Source organism: Perognathus longimembris, chromosome 11 (assembly GCF_023159225.1).
Source record: "Perognathus longimembris pacificus isolate PPM17 chromosome 11, ASM2315922v1, whole genome shotgun sequence".
In the NCBI taxonomy this organism is placed as follows: domain Eukaryota; kingdom Metazoa; phylum Chordata; class Mammalia; order Rodentia; family Heteromyidae; genus Perognathus; species Perognathus longimembris.
The window spans coordinates 28746032-28764473 of NC_063171.1; the positions used below are offsets into that span (position 1 = coordinate 28746032).

General features: G+C 38.2%; 1 protein-coding gene across 1 annotated transcript in view; it reads right to left on the bottom strand.

The window, feature by feature from the left end:
- Positions 1-18442, bottom strand: part of Mroh9 (maestro heat like repeat family member 9) — a 51271-nt gene that overhangs the window by 13026 nt on the left and 19803 nt on the right. The window contains exons 7-13 of the mRNA XM_048356674.1: positions 15035-15156; positions 11875-12024; positions 7519-7673; positions 5307-5472; positions 4686-4828; positions 2502-2639; positions 207-327 (exon numbers count right to left, since the gene is read on the bottom strand). Coding sequence (XP_048212631.1) covers positions 207-327; positions 2502-2639; positions 4686-4828; positions 5307-5472; positions 7519-7673; positions 11875-12024; positions 15035-15156 — 995 coding nt within the window. The remainder of the gene's footprint in view (positions 1-206; positions 328-2501; positions 2640-4685; positions 4829-5306; positions 5473-7518; positions 7674-11874; positions 12025-15034; positions 15157-18442) is intronic.

An 18442-nucleotide genomic window follows, 5' to 3' on the forward strand; every position in this document is an offset into this window, starting at 1 on the left:
GCGAATGGGGGCAAACACCCATAATCTATCTGTTTCTCATCTCCAGCCTAAGGCCCAATCTCAGATATCTTAAATTCTCTTAAATCTTGGTGAGAACAGATACTCATTAGAGCGGGAGGGAGACACACACATACACACACACACAGATTAGAGTTTGATTAAGTAATAAAATAAAATGTTGTTCATATTTTCCCATTAAAACTTACTTCAGTGAGGAATATTATTGTGATGATACTATCTTCTGACCTTCTGGGACCTTCCACTGAGGTCTTGTAGAGATAATGTAAGGTTTCTGGAAACTGTGGGAAATTATGTTCACTGAGAGTTCTATAGAGAACAAAGTACTGGATTAGCAAAGAATAAAGTGTGTTTTGCATTAACAAATACTAATAGTGATAAAGAGATGTAATCAACCTCATACTTGTTGCTTCCCTGATTAAAAAGAAATGCTGGGCTGGGGATATAGCCTAGTGGCAAGAGTGCCTGCCTTGGATACACGAGGCCCTAGGTTCCATTCCCCAGCACCACATATACAGAAAACGGCCAGAAGCGGCGCTGTGGCTCAAGTGGCAGAGTGCTAGCCTTGAGCGGGAAGAAGCCAGGGACAGTGCTCAGGCCCTGAGTCCAAGGCCCAGGACTGGCCAAAAAAAAAAAAGAAATGCTATTCTCTAATATTCCCTAATCCATAATTTACTGAACCCCACCATGAATTCTAGAAATGCTCTGGGAAATTAGATGTGATCGAATCCCTGCAGTATTTCTTTGCTTAATGTTACCCTTCGTTCTTGTCTTTCTCATTCTTTGCTATACAATGAAAGGCCTATTCTAGTATAAGATTCCATCAGTACTCGACCACAGAGAGAAGAAATAAATACCTTAAATATGCAAAAGTCAGTGCAAGATATTGTGCTGGTCATGGGTCAACTTTGTGGTTTTACATCAAGTTATTCCTTTTCTTTTTTTTTTCCAGTACAGGGGATTCAGTTTCGGGCCTTGTACTTGTCAATGAAGAACTCTACCACTTGAACCATCCTCCTGCCCTAAGCTCTTTCTGTGACTGGTGTAATGAAGAAGAGAGTTTGGGGCTCTCAGGGTTCCTCAGGACAAGAGATAGTGACTTCTGATTCACAAAGCTGTTTTCCAACACTCTCAGGTAGGGGACAGGTCTCACATTTGTTCTGGTCCTGATCTGGGTTTTAGATCAGGTTAGGTTGTGAAAGGTGGAATTGGGAAGAACAGAACAATGAACATTTTGAAGACTCTAGGTTGGTCTTCTAAAACTACAATGTGCATAATGAATCATATAGGCCATATGGGGAACTTGATAATATGAGGTTCTGAATTTTTACCTCTCAGGTGATATAGTAGTTCTTGGTCTTTTGAGAAAGAATATCCAAAAGTAAGAGCTTCTTGCAGGACAAAGACATACTATCAATTTTAAATGGTAATATGTATTCTTGCAATGTGTGTAAAATAAGGTGGCATTTTTAAAAAGGAGCAAATGCCTGTAGGCTATAAAAACTGTAATTTGTTCGTCAATCACAACATCAAATTATCTGTTGTATTGCCAAGGGTTTGATCTTAATTTTTGATCAGAAAAAAATCTGGTTCTTATACTCAGAACTTTGGTATTCTCTTAAAAGGCTCAGTAAAAAATTGTCTCATCAATACAAAGAAAATGAAAGTTCTCTTCTATTATGTTTTCCAAAATTACCCTCTTACAACAAGAGTACAACCAGTGGCTCATGGCTAGAATCCTAGCTACTCAGGAGGCTGTGATCTGAAGATGATGGTTTTTGAAGCCAGCCCAGGCAGGTACGTCTGTGATATTCTTATCTCCAATTAATCACAGAAAAAGCTGGAAGTGGTAGTGTGGCTTAAGTGGTAGTTTTGAGCAAAGGGAACCCAAGGAAAGAGCCCTGGCCCCTAGTTCAAGCCCCAGAATGGGCCAAAAAAAAAAAAAAAAAAGGAAAAAAAGCAAGAGCATATTTAGAATTTTTGGATGGCAGAAAATTAGAAATTCTCTTACATCAGAGGAGCAACCACAAAACAGATTTACCCTTTGTTTTTGGGGTCTCAAAGAGCACTCTGTTCTATGGAGGCCGAGTAGTTGAGTATCTGCATCAGCAGGTGAGAAGAAACAAAGCCCTTTAACATGATTAAGGAGTAGAAATCAAGTGAATCTGTAACCTCTCTGTACATCACTTTGACAATAAATAAGCAAAAAAAGACAATATGCTGTAAACCAGCTGTATATCTCAGGGGAGGGTGGGGAGGGAACAGAGGAGGGGGGAAGGTGGGAGAAAAATGGCGGAGGATGTAAAAAGTTTGATAAAAATGTACTTGCTGCCTTACATATGTAACTGTAACCCCTCTGTACATTACTTTAACAATTAAAAAATAAAAATAATAACCAAAAAAAATGACATTTGCAAATTGGCATAGATGCTGACTTTGGTCTCACATGCCTGCTTGAAGGAAACAGAAGGTAGGATTCGTACTTGGCAATGAGGTAGACCCCATGATTGTGAAACAATACTTGGGAAAACTGGTCCCAGCAATTCTTTTTCTTTAGAGCAAGGTCCACTTCTTGTAGTCCAGAACAATTCAGCAAAACTCTCAGGGCATCCCGGGCGAAGCTAAGGCCCAAGAAAAGAAAAAGCAATGGGAGACAGTGAGCTTCTCCTAGCAAGGACACATCACCTGACTTCTCATACTATCGTGGACAGAACAGTGTTTTAGAGCAAAGTATTTCAGAGCAGTGATCCTGCCGAATGTTTTGTTTACTCTTCTTTGATGAATAATATATGGGCTATGAGGTTAGCGTGTAGGAAATAAAACTTAAGGCTAATCAGTTCACAGTGAACTAGTTTGTTTGCAAGAGGTGTTGTAATGACATGTTCAAAGTGTCAATTTATTTTTATTTTTTTTTCCTCAAATTTTTATTATCAAACTGATGTACAGAGAGGTTACAGTATCATACGTAGGGCATTGGATACATTTCTTGTACTGTTTGTTGCCTTGTCCCTCATGCCCCCCTCCCTCCCCCCCTTTCCCTCCCCCCCAGGTGTTCAGTTCACTTACACCAAACAGTTTTGCAAGTATTGCTTTTGTAGTTATTTCTCTTTTTTTTTACCCTGTGTCTCTCAAATTTGGTATTCCCTTTGAATTTCCTACTTCCAATACCAGTAAACACGGTTTCCAATATACTCAGATAAGATTACAGAGATAGTGTAGGTACAACCATAGGAAGGTGATATAAGAACATCATCAATGATAGAAACTACACATACACATAGGACGTTGAAAGTAGTTACAACTGTGATATATCACTTGTTTCCATAACATGGAGTTCATTTCACTTAGCATCATCTTATGTGTTCCTAAGGGTATAGCTATTGGGCCTTGTGATGCTCTGCTATGTCTTGCCTAAACCTGTACTAATTATTCGCAATAAGGGAGGCCATAGAGTCCATGTTTCTTTGGGTCTGGCTCACTTCACTTAGTATAACTTTTTCCAAGTCCTTCCATTTCCTTACAAATGGAACAATGTCATTCTTTCTGATAGAGGCATAAAATTCCATTGTGTATATGTACCACATTTTCCTGATCCATTCATCTATGGAGGGGCATCTGGGTTGGTTCCAGATTCTCGCTATGACAAATTGTGCTGCGATGAACATTGTTGTGCTGGTGGCATTACTGTGATTTTCTTTGTGGGCTTTTGGATAGATACCCAACAGTGGGGCTGCTGGGTCATAGGGGAGTTCTATATTGAGCCTTCTGAGGAATCTCCATACTGCTTGCCAGAGTGGCTGAACCAGTTTACATTCCCACCAACAATGAAGTAGGGTTCCCTTTTGGCTACATCCCCTCAACAATTGTTATTATTAGTTTTCTTGATATATGACATTCTTGCTGGGGTGAGATGGAATCTCAATGTTGTTTTGATTTGCATTTCCTTTATGGCAAAGTGTCAATTTTTGTGGGTGGATGCCACAGATAAATAAGACAGTTCTTATTTAGTTGGGGGTGATTTGGTGGATATCTGCTTAAAGGATAGGGAGTTGATGTACCTTTTAATAGAGCTTACACTTTAGAGCTCTCTGCTTAACTTAGATATTCACGCCAGAGGAGGCTAACAGTTTGGTTGAGATTTTTCTTCTAAGGCAGCAAAACCAACTGTACTCTCATGGGCCAAAGGAAATGACCAAAGCTTTCTCTGTGCAGACCGAGGACTTAAGTCCTTAGGCCCACACAAATCACCTTCTCAACGATAAACCAGCTTTCTAGTTCACCACACACCTTTATGCACCATTTTATTGCATATGTGCATTAACTTGAGCGATTACTGTCAGAGAATAAGTAAATGGCGGAGCTTGAATGTGTCTGGCTTTGGATCTAACAGCCCTCAGGCTCTCGCCCTCCTCTCTCTCATTGGTCTGCCTGTGAGTTCAGGACTCCATGGTTCTTTCTATGCTGCACAAAGCCCTTAGGGAAGGTGCTAGGGGGCAGGTACTCAGGATACTTACTTTTCTGAAGACATTCTACCCTTTAGAGAAAAGAAAGACTATAGTCCATGAATGCACACTGCACAGGATTATAAAGAATCCCACAGGAACCCAAGGAAGAGGTTGGATGTTTATCTTGTCTTACTTAATCTGAAATAGCTAGCATTTTCTCACAGAGGTCTGTCTTGTGGCAGCACTCTCAGCTGACTGGTGTAGAAGAGCTGAAGCATGAGGGCCATCAGGAGCTGGGGGAAAAACTGGGCCACTGCTTTCTTGTAAGAACCCACAGGCAGAAATGTGCACAGGGCCTGGGATGCCTATAAGAGAAGGGAGAGGGACTTAAAAAGGTAACCATATCACCATTCAGACTTAATCATAAGAAGGGCAGGACCCTCAAACAGTCCTTCCCTCCTGTCCTCCAGCTGTGAAGGAAGCCTGAGTTATATGTATCCAATTACTCAATAACGATGACCAAAGTTATTGGGAGCAAATAATTGTTCCAAACCTTGTTTGGTAAGGGGCTTCCAAAACACATTAATAGCCCTTGTTCTTCTAGCCAATCCGCCACCCCAAGGTTTCCTTCACATGTGCCCATGAGGAATAGTTATACTAATCACCCAGATTCTTTCTGTGCTTAAACCCAGGTCACTGGAGGATCCTTTGGCAGACTCACCCGTGCAATTTCCCCATCATCAGGGCATAGCCCACCTTAAATATGTGCTGGGTGTGTGTCTGTCAGTAAGACTGAGTCTGCCCAGGGAAACAACTCAGAGAAGGAACACTCGTGTCATTTACCGCCACAGGCATCATGTTGGTGGCATCGAGAGAGAAGCGTCTTCTATCCATCAGGGTTTCTTCCATTTCCCCAGGCTTCCCCTTGAGTATCAACAAGATTGTATTCAGCACCTGAGGGGCAACGCTTGACTCATAGCCTGCGGCTTCCCACATCAGAATCACCGTGCTGCGGACACAGTGCCACAAACTTAGGGGAACCACATTTGCTACTTACTCCTTGTTACAAGAGTTGTGCTTTTGCATGGTTATGTAGGAAAGACAAACCAAACCAAACCAAGCTTCACTTTCCAAATGATCCCTTAAGTATATCATCCTTGAAAATGGAAAGAATTTGATTAAGTTCTTGTACAGCATACAGTTTGCAAGTTATAAGTTCATTTCCTACTTCAATTTAAATATCTCTCCAGCTCAATATCAAGAACAGACCAATTTTGTGCATCCTGTACTCTCTGTTTCTCCATTTTGTGACCCTGTTAATACTGGCAATAGTAAAATATTTGAAGATTACACAAATCAATATGCAGATAAAATTTTAAGCCCTAAGTAAATAAATCACTAATGGAACCAATAAAAAAAAATCTGAGCTCAGATGCATGAAATAGTTTGCCAAATGTCACATATTAAATTAGTGCAACAGATGTAACCACAGCCCTGTCTTCTTCTGCCTATCCATTCTATGCATTTATGTATGTATGTATTTCTCTGTATCTATCTATCTATCTATCTATCTATCTATCTATCTATCTATCTATCTATCTATCTATCTATCTGTCTATATATCATCTTCCTACCTACCTATCCACTTACCTAGCTCTGTCTTTTGTCTGTCTACTCATCAACCCATCTATCTATTTGACAGTACTGAGGAATGAACTCAGGGCCCCATGCTTGCTAGGAAGACATTTTGAGACTTGATCCATACTCCCAATATTTTTCACTTCTAGATTTTTTTTCTCTGACTAGTGCCTGGGATTCCAGTGTATGCTACCACAAATGGATAAGTCCTCTTCTTGACTTCTAATGTTGTAGCTTCTTTCCCTTACATACTTTCCCTACTAATTATTCTTACTGCTATCTACCTAAAAACCCATTGCACATTTCTGGGTCAACATATTCCTGATACTTTGTCCATCTGTGCCTGGCCCTGAAGTCTATTGCTCAGACTTCCTGCGTAGGTCCTGATATCCTGGAATAAGCCAACCGTGTGGAACCTGTTGCCTAATGGTTCTTATCTGTGGGGCTCCTGCTGAGGACCCTATGTGCATCAAATCTGACACACCCTCTTGCATTTTCTTACCAGTTATTGATACCTTCTTGTTGACCAGATGCTTTCATGTTTCTCTAAGTTTAACTTAACTTCAAATCCTGGCATTTTCCACCCCACATATGTAAGGCCCATTAGAAAATTTCTTCATGTTGTTAACTCTAAACATGTCTTCATTCTCTACCTCCACAGTACATACTATTTGTACTATTTTTAAATCATATGTCTATGTGGGTTTATTTCTCCCAAATATAACAACCACCACAAACTTGAGGGCCATAATACTTTATACACGTGGGCACTCCATACTTGAATGAGAAAATACTTGAGTCCCATGAAGTTCTTAGTAAAATTCTTTGTGAGTTCAAACTTCCCCTTAACATTCTTTCAGATAGAAAAAAATAGTTACGTAATTGTTAAGAACATTGTTGATTTCAATGCCCTTTCAGAAGTAGTAGTAACTTGTTAGTCATATGACAGCTTAATAAGTAAAAATAGTAAAAATATTTTACAGATGAGGAAATTAAGTATCAGGGATTTTTCATATACTTATTTTATCATTAAATACTATGTCTCTCCTCTCTAAATAAGAAAAAAGAAACAAGTCCATGTTTATTTTCCCTCAAGAAAAATGAGTGAGTGAATTCATAAATGGACATACAAAAGAGAATCCATTACCACTTTGAAGAGAGTTTGTTCTTATAGGATATGCAACGAAACTGGTTGAATAATAGCAACATCGATCATTACTTTGGGGGTCAAACATTGTGTGAAGTTATGAACATGATCTTATTTAGCCCTATAGGCATCCTATTGGACACAAAAATAGATCTCTTTCAGAAAATGTAAATCAGGCCAGACTGATAGGTGGGATTCAAGCCTCTGTCCATTTGCAATGCAGCCTGGGAACAAACGTGTGCCAAGGGGCAAGCTATGGAAGAGCCTTACTTGTCTGCTGGGAGTGGATAGTCCATGAGTTGAAAGATGACTTTCTTGGGTGAAGTGCGGGTCAACAAAGTGATAACCTGCAGCAAAGCATGTTTCATTGTGTGAGCAAAATCTCCACTGATTTGCTGATAAATGGCATCCACAATCTTAGATACCTGGAGAAGAAATTCTACAGGTCACCAAGAGTCTCATGTCACCTTGAAACCAAAGCATTTCTTGAATGTGAGACTTCAGTCTCTCTTATAATGACCAAATTAGCAATTAACACACAAATAGGCACTAGCATAAATTATATTTACATGTATCAAACAATACAAAATATTTATTTAGATAAGGCATGAAGCCATGTATTAATAGATATTGGTAAAATTCCCATTAAGAATGTGTTTTTGGGGGCTGGGGATATGGCCTAGTGGCAAGAGTGCCTGCCTCGGATACACAAGGCCCTAGGTTCGATTCCCCAGCACCACATATACAGAAAAACGGCCAGAAGGGGCGCTGTGGCTCAGGTGGCAGAGTGCTAGCCTTGAGCGGGAAGAAGCCAGGGACAGTGCTCAGGCCCTGAGTCCAAGGCCCAGGACTGGCCAAAAAAAAAAAAAGAATGTGTTTTTGGAAGCTACATTTGATTAAATACTTACAGGCTTAGTTAAGGAAAACCTGTTTGTATTTCAAATCTTTAAAGAAGAGCCTAAACAATTGGACAAAATAACAATGGGAGCATTTACTTCAATACTTAAAAAAAATTAAATAGTTGAGTCTATAGATTAAAAGAATTGAAATATTAAAAGTATGAAAGGAAAAATTCAGAATGATATATACCGAGCCCCAAATCTTGAAGATTCATACACTTTATGTTATGTTATTTTCCTTTTTTGTTGGCCAGTCCTGGGCCTTGGACTCAGGGCCTGAGCCCTGTCCCTGGCCTCTTCTTGCTCAAGGCTAGCACTCTGCCACTTGAGTCACAGCGCCCCCTCTGGCCGTTTTCCATATATGTGGTGCTGGGGAATCGAACTGAGAGCTTCATGTGTAGGAGGCAAGCACTCTTGCCACTAGGCCATACTCTCAGCCCATGTTATTTTCCTTTTTATTCCTTCTTTTTTTAAACCTAACTGTGTAATTTCTTTTTTTTTAAATTTATTTATTGTCAAAGTGGTGTACAGAGAGGTTACAATTTCATACATAAGACAGTGAGTACATTTCTTATCAAACTTGTTGTCTCCTCCCTCATTTTTCTCCCTTCTTCTCCCCTCCCCTTTTTTATTCCTTCTTGATCAAGGAAAGTTCTATCTAGACTTGGAATGTACTTTAAATCAGTGATACAACAGAAACAAAAAGAAAAAAGTGTTAAGTAGCCAAGATTGTCCAGTACCAGTTGTTCCCCAAGATGAACTCAAAACCAGAGATACTAAACTATTCTTCTTTATGGGCTGCTTCACAAGGGATTAGAGAGCCTTTGTGTTGTAGTCTTTCTGTTGAAAAGCAGAACACCTTGACTACAAGCCAGAGGGTTGCTAGTAGTTCAATTATAGGCATGTCAATCTCTTACTTCCCAAGGACTTGAGGATTTTCAGGGCTGTTTTTTAACAGTGCACAGTATTTTTTTTATAATTGACTTTAGAATATTCTTTAGAGCAGGAATGATTTCAATTGTTTGTGGGGTCTTGGGTGAAGTGTAGGTTAAATGGACAAATCCCACTTTTTGTTCCTTTTCTCTGCGGTTAGTGATACACAGCTGTACATATCTGATTTCCTGTTTGGCTCCTCTTCTTCTTGAAGGTGCCATCCTGCATCCAGTTGAGCGCTTTTTCCTATTCTGTCAGAGGAGAATTCTGTTTATCAAGGAGATGACTATAGACCTGTTTTCCCCTCTGGTTGTTGCCCTGCAGTGTTGCTGTCTGTGGTGGAATTGAGATTTCTCAATGAGGTGTTATGTTTCCTTTCCTGCTTTGAATTGGAACTAAGCTCTGAGCTTACTACTGGGTCAGGAGATGAAACTGGGAGGTCAGCCCATAGGCCACCACTGAGGCTATCATGGGCCTGTGCCTTACGTATACGCACAGGAATCAATTCTCAGAAGTTCCTCTCACTTTATTTAGAACTGTGTCGTTGCTATTTTGAAATTTTCAGTCACTTTATCTTTTAGTTTGTGGTTTGTAAGCCACCCCTGGTGGGACAATGGAGCTCAAAAGACAATGGAAATAGGTGAGTACTTTGTGGCATGTGCAGTGTTACATAGAATTCCAGTGATGTGAGGGACTTCGTTGGAAAAATAAAATGAGTGGGCATCTTACTGAAATTGCAGGGCCTAAGGAAGGAAACAGGAGACACAGGAGGAAAGAAAAAGAAAGAGAATTATAGCTAGAATTTGACCCCAGCATTTGAAACCACCTTTCAAAAATCACCTCTGTATGTGGGAAAACCCGCATACTAGATTAATGTTCCTAATCCACAGGCGTGGGTTATTGTGGGCCTACTCCCTGACTGAAGGATGCATTTGGCCCTCTTGTTGTAGTCTCTTCTGCCCTAAGATGATGCATGAAGAAAGCCTTTGCTAGGTATAGACTTCTTTTTTTTTTTTTTTTGGCCAGTCCTGGGCCTTGGACTCAGGGCCTGAGCACTGTCCCTGGCTTCTTCCCGCTCAAGGCTAGCACTCTGCCACTTGAGCCACAGCGCCGCTTCTGGCCGTTTTCTGTATATGTGGTGCTGGGGAATCGAACCTAGGGCCTCGTGTATCCGAGGCAGGCACTCTTGCCACTAGGCTATATCCCCAGCCAGGTATAGACTTCTTGACCTTGGATTTCACAGCTTCCAGAACTATAAGAAATTATTCATTATAACTTATTCACTTTCAGGTGTTCTAGTGTAGCAACACAAAACACCAAGAAACTCATCAATTCTTTTTTTTTTCCTTTTTGGAAAACTTTATTCCTAGGTAAAAAGCATGACATATTTTTCCTTTATAAAAATACACACGGGTAATTTTTGTGTGTGCCGTTGCTGGGACTTGATCTCAGGGCCTGGGCACTGTCCCTGAGCTTTTTGCTTAAGGCTAGCGCTCTACCATGTGAGCCACAGTTCACTTCTGGCTTTTAGGTGGTTAACTGAAGATAAGAGTCTCATGGCCTTTCCTGCCCAGGATGGCTTTGAACCATGATCCAGATCTCAGCCTCCTGAATAATTAGATTACAGGTTTGAGCTACCACTGCCCAGCATAGGCAATTACAAACAAACAGCATAGTTGTACAAGGGGAAATATAAGTACAGTTTTCCACTTGCAAAGTGATTATTGTTGTGAAGAAATGAAGAAAAATGGCCACCCCCCACCTCCATTTACTAGAATACAACATAGTAAACCTTATTCCAACCTTTCCCTTTTTCTTATGGAATGGTAGGACATCAAGGTGTTTAAAATGTTCTTTCCTGTTATATAAACTCTTACCTTTCAATTAAAGGGGGAAAAAAGAATGTGAGTATACAATACTTGGTGTGTGTGTGTGTGTGTGTGTCTACACGTGCGCGTGTGTGTATTGGCACTTTAGAGCAAGTAATAAACAAGCTAGCTGCTTAATCTGTTTAGAGTCCAAGGATCCTCAAACAATCCCCCAGCTCCCCACTTATATGAAAAAACAAGACTGAAAAGAAACTCATCAATTCTTTTCAGTCTTTCCTTACTCATCATTAAGCTGGAGGCCAATAATGTTTGTTAGTAGACTGTGTGAAAGTTAAGAAGTGAAATAAAAGACAGTTGAGGCAGTAGTGTGTAGTGTTTCTACTCCTCTAAGAAGAATAAAAAAATCCATTCATGTATAAGTTATAAAATACAGCATGTGAGTTATATATTATTATATTTATACTTGCAACCAAAATTATACAATATAAATATGACCAGCCAGATGTGTGATAATAATCGAAATTTTTTAAATGTTTCCTTACTTATAAAAACATTAATAACAAATAAGCACACACTGAGTAATTGAGAATGAGAGATGAGAGAGAAAAGGCATAAAAAGTGTCACAAGCATATTTTGCCATATTTATATTTATTTTTGCATTGGCCCCATAAATTATGCAATCAGCTCTGCATCAAGCTAAGTGTCCTTGAAAATCTTCCTTAATTGCTGTACAGGGGATTTCAACCACAATTGTGCTCTCTTAGTGTTATATTTTTATTTCAAAGTGGAGCAAATATGGCACAATATTTTGATAGGTGAAACTTTTCTATATGCTTGAAATATTTTGCCAGAAGCCTTATTAACGTGGCATAATAAACAAAGGTAAGAAATATGTGCAAAAGAAGTGGACACATGGCAAAACACTTGAGAGAAAAGGTCTCCTACTCATCACGAAGCATCTTACCATAGTGACCTTCTGGGCATGAGACTCCAGCGTCAGCCTCAGCATGGTTGCTGCCTCACATGCAGTTGTATAATCAGGTGAAGAGAGTTTCTTCAGGAGATTCCACACAAAGTCAGTCAGTAAGGAAGGCAGTAAGTGTTGTCCTACACTCTGAAACCGAGAGAGCTATGACCTCAGAGCTCACAGCATAAAAAAGACAGCTAAATGTTGGGAGGTATACAAGTACATACAAATGTATTAAGGGAAAGGTAGAGTCAAGGGAGAAATCAAATAATGTAATTCCTTAGAAAGGCAAAGTTCAACAAAATAAAAAACAGGAAGCAGGTACTGTACTTGAAAGGGGTGGAGTGGGATCAAGGTGTGAGAAGTAGATGACTGAAGAGGGAGAAAGGGGAGAGAACGCAGTCAAGAATTCAATGTAGGTCCTACCAAATTAGGAAAAGCTAGGGTTGGGGGTAGGTGGAGAGGTAGTAGGTAAGAAAGGGTGATATTGATAAAGAAGCACTGTATTCATATGCTGCTTTGTTTAATGGAAACTCCTTTGTGAACTAAAGATAATAAAATAATAATAATAAGATAATAATAGTTGTCTTTTAAGACAACTAAATTCAGACATTTTAGGGGTTGCTCAAGAGCCAAGCAGGAGCACTAGATTTTCATGAGTCATAAGTTCATAAAGTCCTTCCACTGATTAAAATTTTTTTTTTTTTTTTTTTTTTTTTTTTTTTTTTTTTTGGCCAGTCCTGGGCCTTGGACTCAGGACCTGAGCACCATCCCTGGCTTCTTCCTGCTCAAGGCTACCACTCTGCCACCTGAGCCACAGCGCCCCTTCTGGCCGTTTTCCATATATGTGGTGCTGGGGAATTGAACAGAGAGCTTCATATGTAGGAGGCAAGCACTCTTGCCACTAGGCCATATTCCCAGTCCCTAAATTTTTTAAAAAATATTTTCAATGATATCTATTGTCCCAGAATGATTATTTTTAGTTTTTCTTCCAACTTTAAAACAACTTTGCTGTCAAGTCTTATTAGGAACTCTTTCAGCTCTTGTAAGTGAGTTTGTTCAGATAAAAAAATAAGTGTGGCTATTGGAAGATGCAGGGGGTGAGGAGTGCGAGAATTAAGGTAAGTCAACAATGTGAACTTTTTCTTAGAGGGAGATTAAAAAGCAGGGAGAGAAGGGAGTTCCATATTTCATGACTGGGGTATAAGAGCTACAATGAAAAGAAACAATTTTTTTCCCTATGAAAATGAAGTAGACACTTCATTTTCTCCTTCTAGGAATTTTTACAAATATACCTAAGTATTTCTTTGTGCTGTAAAACAACACAGAAAACAATGGAATGAAATGTAAAAGTTACAACCTCCTCCCTCCTCATGTTTTTTTTAAAATTTATTGTCAAACTTATTTATTTATTTATTGTACAGAGGGGTTACAATATCATACATAAAGCAGTTAGTACATTTCTTATCAAACTTGTTATGTCTTCCCTCATTTCTCTCCCTGCTTCACCCTTCTCTGCTTCCCTCTCCTCCATGAGTTGTACAATTGGATTACAGCATATAGTTTTGTAAGTATTGCTATTGCATTGGTTTACCTTTTACCCTTTGTCTCTCCATTTTGATGTTCCCCTTCCCTTCTCTAGTTTAAAATATATATATATATATATATATATATATATATATATATATATAATACCCAGGGTACCAAAATCAGTTACAGTGACATCAGGAGTAAAACCTTGTGGGAGAAAGACAAAAGAAAATGAGACTATTCTCTTGAATAATTGTTTACTCAATAAAATTTTTACTCTACTGTCTGTCTGAGAATTGAAGAAGTGATTATTGATAGAACAGCCAGTACAAGAATGGGAAGCTACACATGTGATGTGGCACAAGATTGTATCAAAGAGTAGTTTGCTTTATCAATTATGGTCTACATATAACTCTCCAGGAGCAAGTTTCTAGGCCCAATTGACGCTGAATTCAGATGGGAAAGAACACCAAGATGAGAAGGTGGGAGTAAGCCTCAAGAAGCACTTGGGAAAAGCCAAATCACCTTAGATGCATTGCTTCAGTACATCCTCAGCCTCCCACAATTCCAACCACTTCAGCCCTGGGGGAAGAATCACTGAGTTGTATGTGTGTAGTTGAGAAGCCTTCCTACCCGGAGGGATGAGGTAGCCTGAGGCACCCTCACAGTTTCACTGAGCTACTAGCTGCAATATGGATGACTAGACGTTCATTCTGGTTCAACCTTTTCAGGCTGGCCCTAGCAATGGATAACTTCCAGAGCCTCTGAATGAAACCTAAGCACTTTGAAGACATAGAGAGAGGATGCAGAGCTATATAGAGCCTCACGACTCTCCCAAAGGTGAGGACGATATAAAAATTATTTAGTACTGATGCTTATCATATGAACTGCTTTTTTCATTAACTAGCTCTTTTAAGCAAAAACATTTATAATGTCATTCTGACATTTATGACAGTATTGGCAAGCCTGCAAATTAGTAGCTTTACTAATTTTGTTAGATAATCAGATATCTTCTCCACTATTTGTTAGAACAGGGTCATATCCAGTAGCCAAAGCTGGCCTCCAGTGTCCCAAATGCTGGATTACAAGAATAAAGGCTAAGAAATGCAACAGCAGTACTTACAAAACAATATGCTGTAAACCAACTGTACAACTCGGGATGGGGGAGGGAACTGGGGAGGGGTGAAGGTGGGAGAAAAATGAGGGAGGGGGTAACAAGTTTGATAAGAAATGTACTCATTGCTTTAAGTATGAAACTGTAACCCCTCTGTACATCACTTTGATAATAAATAAAACAAAAAAAGAATGAAGGCTAAGAAACACACCATTTTTTAGGGAATTATATATGAATTAAATAAAAGCAAGTGTAATTAGGAAATTTCTATCTCATTTATATTTGATCACCATTAAATGAGATAATATAAACTGCTCTACTGATAATAATAGACCAATTTTACAAATAGAAATGAAATCCAGGGAAAAGGTATTGTACTAACCCTTTGCCTCACTAAATTCTTTGAACTATATGAAGATATTAAAAAATATAAGCTTTGTTGAAGCAAGTCACCATGAAGAGTAATAACATGTATAAATCAGAAACCACAGGGGAAAAAGTAGGGTAAGATACCTGAGCAATTTTGGTTTTGTATTCGTTCATGGTTTGGGGTAGGGCTTGTGAATCAAAAGAAAGCAGAAAGTCATTCATTCTGGACCCATCATTCTTGGTTCTTTTCAGGGTATCTGTGTCCCCTGCATAAAGGAAAAAGAGTTTCAGGATCTATTTGCTCACTAGTTCCAACCAGGACATTGTTATTTCTAATTCCCTTTTCCTTCCTAATCCTGTAGACCTAATGTATTCTGAATATCTAACACTCTGTTCATAGCTTAGTCACATAAAATTGCCACTAACCCAGAACTTATAAAGTGTTTAAGAGGTCATGTGAAATAAGAAAGGCACAAATAATATTAATAAGTTGATCAGCTATCTAATTTATTTAGACCATCGGATGGATTGTCCAGTGCACAGAAAAATGTATTGATAAGCTGGGAGGTTTAGTGGTTAGAGAACAAAGTTGGAGACGTTTTCAAAAGACCTAAGGAATAATACACTAAGAAAGTCAGGAAAAGTGATTGTTAAAGAATTTTGTTTGTTCAATAGCTTAATTGAAATATAATTTACCTATAACACTTTAAGTAGACTAGTTAGTTATTTTTTGTGTATGTGTACATGTGTGGACACATTTATTGCTTAAAACTTCCCTTGTCCTTTTTTTAACTTGTCAAACTTGCTCCCTCTACATGTCTCCAAGGCAGCCATCAACCTGCTTCCTGTCATCTCTCTGTCAATTTTGAGTGTTCTTATTTTATATAAATGATAAAATGTCTACTCTTTTCAATGAGATTTTTTTGTCTGCTGAACTATTGCAACTGATCCATGTTCTTGCCTGGATCAATAGTTCATTCATTTTTACTGATGAATACTATTGTACTGTATTTGTCACAGGCTATCCATCCACTTGTTGACAGACATTCATATCGTTTCCAGTTTGGAGTTGTTACAAACTGAAGAACCACAAATCATCATATGTAAGGGTTCATATGGATATTTTCTTAGGGAGATACCAACTTGTACAGTGATTTGATCATAAGGTTAATATATGTTTAAATGTTTAGGATATTGCCATGTTAAATTCCCTGAGCAATGTCAAAGTATTGGAGTTCCAGTTGCGATGCATCTTTAACAACACATTGTATGGTCATTTGTTTCAATTTTAGGCATTTTAATGAGGTTGTATTAGTATCTCATTGTAGTTTTAGTTTGCATTTCCTTAATGATTATATATGAACATCACTTGGTGTACTCTGTAAAATGACTATTTAATTTTATTTTAACTTTTTATTTTGGTGGTCTCTTCCCTTACTGAGTTTTATATGTAATTGGTAAATTAGAGGTATGACACTTTCATCAGATATGTAATCAGCAAGTATTTTCTCCTAGTGTATGGCTTAGCAGAAAGACTTAATTAGTATTTTTAAATTTGTGTATCATGCAGTTACTATTGTATCTCAGAAATCTTTTCCTAACCCAAAGCCCAATACTAAAGGTTTTATCCTAGGTTTACTCTTTTGTAGTTTACATTTAGTTCTATATTATTTTGAATTAACGTTTAGAATTTATTTGAAGATATTGAGATTTAAAAGTATATCCCATACATAAAATATTTATGAGACACAACATAATATTTCAATACAGGCATTCAATATTTTGGATAACTGGCATTTCCATTCCCTCAGATATTTGTCATTTCTTGTATTGAAATATTCAAAATCATCTGTTCTAGATACTTTGAATTATTCAATTAATTGTCAACCACAGTTATCCTACTCTGAAAAAGAGCATTAGGAGTAACTGTTCAGTGCACCTCTGTATCCATTAACATTGTGGTCTCTATATTCCAGCCACCCTTTCTCAACTTTGGTAACTATTATTTTATTGAGTTAAATTTTGTAGTATGGTAGGTATGGATCGAAGGGATTTTTTGCTTTTATCATGAAATTAAATTGAATTTTGACAAAGGTTACTTCTGCATTAATTGAAACGATCATGTGATTTCTGTCCATGATGTATTATATTATTTTGATTTATTTATGTGTGTTGAAAGCTTCTTTGAATCGCTGAAACGAAATCCATTTTTTTATGGCATATGATCGCGTTTATGCATTGTTTAATTAGGGTTACAAGTATTTTGTGGAATTCTTTTGGTTCTCTGTTCATCAAAGATATTGTTCTACAGTTCTTTTCTATTATTTTTTGTGCTTATCTAGTGGTGGCATAAGCATAATGCTAGCTTCTTAGAATTAGTTTGGTAGTATTCCTTCCCTTTCCATTCTGACTTATAGCCCCTGGCACTGTTACTAGCCTTTTTGCGCTCACGGGGGTTTGGTTGCTGCTGTTTTATCCTGTAGTAACTTCTGGTATCTCTCCTACCTCCCTGAGCTTCAAGTAGAATCTTTTTTATTTTTTAATTGGGTTTAAGTTATTACATACATTTCACAAAATACATTTAGCTTTCACAATGATAAAAAATTGTCATTCTACTTTACATAGCTTGTGAAGTTTATGAACTTTAAACATGAATTCATTTTATCCATTTCGGGTGATATGTACACTAGGTTCTTTTTGTTTAGCAACATCTGTTCCCTCCTTCACTCATTCCTTCCTTCCCATTCCCACCCATGAGTTGTCAAGTAGATTCTTTGAATGCATGTTCTCATCAGTCCTCAGCTGAATACTGAAGGAGGCCCTTTGCAGGTCTTGTATTCTCTTTCTTGCACACTTGTTTTTTGGCACTGTTATTACTACACTACTAATACCATTCCCTGTTAGACTGTCTCTTCAGCATAGTAGGATCACTGAGTTACTCCATCCTGTCCAGAACTTTACTGTAGGGGATACATTCAGAAAATTATTGAACACAATTTGTTCCCACTGTGTCATCTGGTAGATTTCATTGTCCTTTCGTAGCTAATGTCCAATAAATCTGGACATATGTATTTCTCACTGGAGGGTAAATCTATCCTCTAATATTATATTCCAGATAGAAGCAGAGAATACCAAAAACATTTTAAGCCTTCTTCTGAAGTTGCTTGAAAATAATTTGGTAATTTTAGGTCTTACATTTGTATTCTTTCTGGCCAGCCATACTAGTTTTGGGCTGACTTCTACCTCAAGCAAGATTTTCTGAGTATTCCAGTTGATGCTCCATTAGAAGGGAAAAGCTGCCTTTTAATTATTATCTTCAAAGTTGTACAAAGGACTTGCCATTTAACAAAGCAATTTATGAATATAATGCAACTTGATCAATGTCACACCTTTCAACATTCTCATCCATTCCTCCTATACCCACCCGTTCTCTCATTCTTCTTAATTTTGAAGGATATACATTGAATTTGTGACTGAATTTCCCTCTCTTCTCCTCTTCATTTGTCTATCTCTTTCCCCTTTGACCCTACCTCATCACTTTCAAGTATTCTC